General features: G+C 43.8%; 1 protein-coding gene across 1 annotated transcript in view; it reads left to right on the forward strand.

Annotated features, from left to right (window-relative positions):
• Positions 1-1,924, forward strand: part of CCDC88B (coiled-coil and HOOK domain protein 88B) — a 30,507-nt gene extending 28,583 nt beyond the window's left edge. Inside the window, exons 24-25 of the mRNA XM_087943448.1 lie at positions 368-610; positions 1,468-1,924. Coding sequence (XP_087799574.1) covers positions 368-610; positions 1,468-1,514 — 290 coding nt within the window. The 3' untranslated portion in view covers positions 1,515-1,924. The remainder of the gene's footprint in view (positions 1-367; positions 611-1,467) is intronic.
• The last annotated feature ends 3,390 nt before the right edge of the window (positions 1,925-5,314 follow it).

Raw genomic sequence — 5,314 nt, forward strand, 5'->3', positions numbered from 1 at the left:
GAAGAGATAGATAGATAGATAGATAGATAGATAGATAGATAGATAAATAGAGAGAAGAGATAGATAGATAGATCTAAAGGATAGATAGATATAGAGAAAAGATAGATATAAATAGAGAAAAGATAGATAGATATTAATAGAGAGAAGAGATAGATATACAAATAGAAAGAGAAGAGATAGATGATAGATCTAAAGAAGAGATAGATAGATAGATATAGAGAAAAGAGAGATAGATATAGAGAGAAGATAGATATAAATAGAGAAAAGATAGAGAGATATTAATAGAGAGAAGAGGCCGTATCAAATTGTTCTTGATTTCCCCCAAAAGTTCCCCGCATGCCCAGCTCACTGTCTCTTCTCCGCAAAGCAAGCAGCCACGGCAGCCTCCCGGAGAGCCCGCCAGTCCACTTCCGCCGTTGCCGTCTGAGTTCCCGGATGCCGGTGGCGGAACCTTCGGGGTCCGGGGACGAAGAGGGCCAGGACACCCCAAGACAGCGTTTTCGGCAACGCCGACTGGGCGTGCTGTGGGGGTCCCTGGAAGAGTCTGCGGCTCCCGCGAGAGAGTCAGGACCCCCAAGCCAATTGCCCACAACCAGCGAGGAGGAAAGAGGTGAGGCTTGATTGATGATTGATTGATTGATTGATTGATCCAGGCTGGGCTTGGGTGGTGACGGGGATGCTGCAACTGTTGTGTGAAAAATGGTCCTTAGTCAACTTTCTTTCAGTGCCGTTGTAACTTCAAACGGTCACTAAACGAGGACTCCCTACACTACAAGCAGGGGAACCCTCAAAGAAATAAGATAAAATTTGTGTCTGGGGTGTCACGTCCATTTTATAACTGAACTGGCAGAACGCTGCTTGTATCCATTTTCTGAAAAACCCCAACTTCAGAGATGTAGCAGCTCAGGATGCCAGCTGAGCTTTGCCTGAACGTGCCAGTTTTCTAAATGCGAGGGATTTATTTCATGCCTTTCTTATCATGCAGATGCCCCAGTAAGCAATCTATAGGGGTGTAGAGTATGCACTTTAAAAAGTTAAAATGGCAATGGATAAGCAAATACTATTGTCATTATTATGTGATTATTATTGTTATTATTATCACTTCTTAAAACCAACTGTAAGACAACACTGTTTATATAAACATTGAATTTTTATGTTTAACATTACTATCTATCTATCTATCTATCTATCTATCTAGTCCATCCATCCATCCATTCATCTAGTCCGTCCGTCCATCCATCCATCCATCCATCCATCCATCATGTCTATCTATCATCCATCCATCTGTCCCTTACTCTATCATCTATCTATCTATCTATCTATCTATCTATCTATCTATCTATCTATCTATCTATCTATCTATCTATCTATCTTATATATAGCCTGAGCATGGGGTTGGTCTAGAAGACCTCCAAGGTCCCTTCCAACACCGTTATTCTGAATCACACACGTGTGCATTTCTTTTAGGACAGCCGCCGGGCGAGGAGGATCAAACTTCAACTTGCCTCTTGTGATATTGTGATGTTTCCCTTCCCACCTACAAGCCACGAACGCCAAAGTCACAACCCGGCTCGCAAAGGCGCACACGAGCGACCAAGGAAAGTCCCGTTTCCTGAAAGATATGTGAAAACCCCACGTAAAAACGACAAGGCTGGGGTGGGAGTGCCCATGAGTTGCTGGAGTCTACTGGATCCTTTTTACTCTCACAACCAATCAATCAAACCCCCTTTCAACCCCCTTCTGAAACTTATTTTTTTCAGCTCATTGGGGCTTCCTTCTTGTGGCAAGGAGTTTCAAAGGCTGGTAATCAACCAAATTTTTTTTTTGCTGCCTCAGTGCAAATCTTGCCTGTGGCAAGATGGGAGAGTGGGGGGAACAAATGAATGTAATGCATAAATCATGAATAAATAATATGTTATGGTTATGTATGACATTTTTTTTTTGCCATGGTTGATTGCAGGGGGCTGGACTAGAAGACCTTCGAAGTCCCTTCCAACTCTGTTAATCTGTACAGCTATGATTCCTGTACATTATTCCTTGACTTATACACTACAACCAGAACCCAAAATTTCTGTTGCTTAGTGAAACATTGGTTAAAAGCGAGTTCTGCAGCTGCCCAAGTATACGACTTTTCTTGCCACTGTCTGGTGGCCAAGAATCTGAATTTTGATCGGATAGAGATGCTGCAATGTTCGTAAGGGTGGAAAATGGCCACAAGTCCCTTTTTTCAGCACTGTTGTAACTTCGGTCATTAAATGATCAGTTGTAAGATGAGGACCACCTGCATTCTGTATTCTGAGTGGCAGCTCTGTGACGCTGATCTGTTCAACCTGATAACCTTCCCTACATGACGGAAAGGATCGCGCTAGAATTTCCTACCTTACAAACCACCCTTCTGTCTTGAGAATCCTGCCAGTAATTGCAGCTGGAGGGTACAAATTTAGGGGTTCTTGGTGCAAATGCCCCCCCCCTTCTTCACCTGACAAGGGAAAGACACAGATGTGGCTCTGAGCTGAGTTTGATTGACAGGAGATTTTATCGAAAGCTGCAACCGTTTCCTCTCTTTAAGTTGCTGTGCCTGAAGAATAGGGAAGGAGGGGACAGCGAATCAGCGAAAGGACGAAGATTGGGGGCCCTTAAAATAAGATTTTCTGAAATCCAGGAAAGAGGAAGCGTGAGAAAAATAATAACTTTCGAACTTCTCTTGAGCTGCTTTCCATTGGAGACATTAAGAGAGAATTTTCTTCTCTGGTTTTTCTTGCACAAATCACTTCCTTCCTGTTTTTAAGAAGCCATGCATTCGGATGGATGGATCCGTGCAGCTTCTCTGCAATTTCTCCCTGGCCTTTCGAACCACAGAGGAGTCTTTAAGAGCATGATGTGCCAAGCAGGGGGCCCTTCATTTTTCTAGGGCATGATCTTTTTCAGAAGTCAGCTTTGCACCTAAGGGAAGAACGCTCAGGCGAAGTGACTTTGAATTCCTGGAATATTACCAAAGTGGAGATAATCTCTTCTCTTCTATATTTTGTTCTCTCTTCTCTTTTTTCGCTTCTCTATTTTATTTTCTATTCTGTACCATTCTCTATTTTGTGCAATATTAATGCTATATTAGGGGTTTTTTAATTCAATGTATAGAATGTGAAGGATGTGTGTTTGTGTTTATTTTCATAGTCATAATGTACACTGAAGATGGTATTAATTTCGTTGTACGAGGGGCAATGACAATAAAGTAAACTAAATATTCTATTCTATTCTATTCTATTCTATTCTATTCTATTCTATTCTATTCTATTCTATTCTATTCTATTTTTCTTTTCTCTTCTCTTCCCTTCCCTTCTATTCTACTCTACTCTACCTTATTCTTTCTCTTCTCTTCTCTCTTCCATTCCATTCTCTATTCTATTCTATTCTATTCTATTCTATTCTATTCTATTCTATTCTATTCTATTCTATTCTATTCTATTCTATTCTATTCCTATTCCTATTCCATTCCTTATTCTATTCCTATTCTGTATTTTATTCTATCCTATTTATTCTTTATTTTGCCGTGAAAGTGAGATGATCAAATTGTCCAAGCATCTGGGGTTTGACAGTGAATTCTTCCCAAACTTTTGGTAGGGTGACTTTGCCAGAAATTTATTTCATCTTATTTTTTTAATTTGTATCCCACCCACCTTAATTATTTTTACAAGTCAAGGCAAGAAACATATGCAACGCGCCTTCCACCTCCAACCACAACCCTGTGAAGTGGATTGGGCTGAGATAAGTGATTGGCCCAAAGTCATCCAATTGGCTTTCACACCTAAGGCGGGACTAGAACATACAGCGTCCTGGGAATTGGCCCAAAGTCACCCGGCCAGCTTTTGTGGCTAAGGCGGGACTTGAACTCAGAGTCCCCTGGTAATCCAGCCGGCTTTCATGGTGAAAGCAGGACTAGAACTCACCGTCTTTTGGTGATTGGCGCACAGTCACTCAGCTGGCTTTCATGAGAGAGGCGGGATTAGAACTTGGTCGTTTTCTTGCAGATGTTTGTTTACCAAACTAGGCAACATTATCAGTGCTACAAGGAAGATTTGCAGCAAACCCCAGTAGCACTGATGATGTTACCTAGTTTGGGTCATGAAACCTCTGTAAGAAAACCACCAAGCTCAGACAGCATCAAGGACCCACCTCCCTCCACAGTCTTCCTCCTCCTCCTCTCTACAAACCCCACTCTCTTCTAGCACTGATGATGTTACCTAGTTGGGCAACAAAACGTCTGCAAGAAAACCACCAAGCTCAGAGATTAAGCAAGGACTCTGCATTTCATCCCTAGGCTACAGTAATCATTATTTATCATAATGTTTGGGAATGGAGAACAGAGCAACCTCTACACCAATAAAGCTTTCTGCAAGTCTCCAGAAAAACAGACAAGCCACCTATGGAAATCGACTGGAATTTCAGGATCGTTCCAGTGATCGATTAATTTCATTTGTGCGCCTGGCTCTCCACATCCATAATGTGTCCCCCTCCCTCCCTTCCTCCCCACTGGCTTTCTCTGGCCTGACAGTTTCACCAGGTTGTAGCTTAACTTGTCTTGTGGGCTTGCTTTTTATTTTCCTGCATAAAGGAGATTTTCAGGTGTGGGCATCCGAGGGCAGGAAGGGTTAGGGGGCATTGGAGATGAAAACAGATCATTTTGCACCCTCCTAAGTTCCCACTTTGGGCCCAGAAAAGAGGATTCTGGGGGCAGCCCCCTCCCCAAATCAGCAACCCCCTTCCCCAACCTTCTCTGACTAATACCTTGCTTCCTCACTGAAGGATTTCAAAGAGAGACAAACCACTGTTTGTCAGCAAGGGGTTGGACTAGAAGACCTCCCAGGACCCCCCTTCCAACTCTAATATTCTAGATATTCTAGATCAGAAGGAAAATATCTGTGCCTGTTTCCAGGGGTCAAGCAAGACCCTTGGCGGCACAAAACTGTCCTCCCCCCCCCCACCGAGGAAAGAGGGAGGGGGGGCTGCAAACGGGAAAGGGGAGAAGAAAACCCAAGCGCTCCGACTGCCCCCCAAAACCTGCGGCGCTGGCGAAGAGGAGGAGGAGGGGGGGGGCTTCTAAGAAGCCGGCGCTGCGCCCTTTTTGCCTCTCCAACTGCAGGCAACTTTCGGGGAGTGGGTGGGTGGGAGGAAGGGGTCCCGTAGCCCTCCCCGGGGCGGGTCTCCGCATTTTATTATTATTTTATTTTAATTTTTGCCTGCGCTTTCTCTCCTCCTCTCGCCCGGGCTCTCGCATTCCTGCCTCTTGACTCAGGCCTGGAGAAGAAGAAGAAGAAGG

Source organism: Notechis scutatus, chromosome 14 (assembly GCF_049901735.1).
Source record: "Notechis scutatus isolate UNSWTSFEM ecotype Mainland chromosome 14, rNotScu1.2, whole genome shotgun sequence".
NCBI lineage: Eukaryota > Metazoa > Chordata > Lepidosauria > Squamata > Elapidae > Notechis > Notechis scutatus.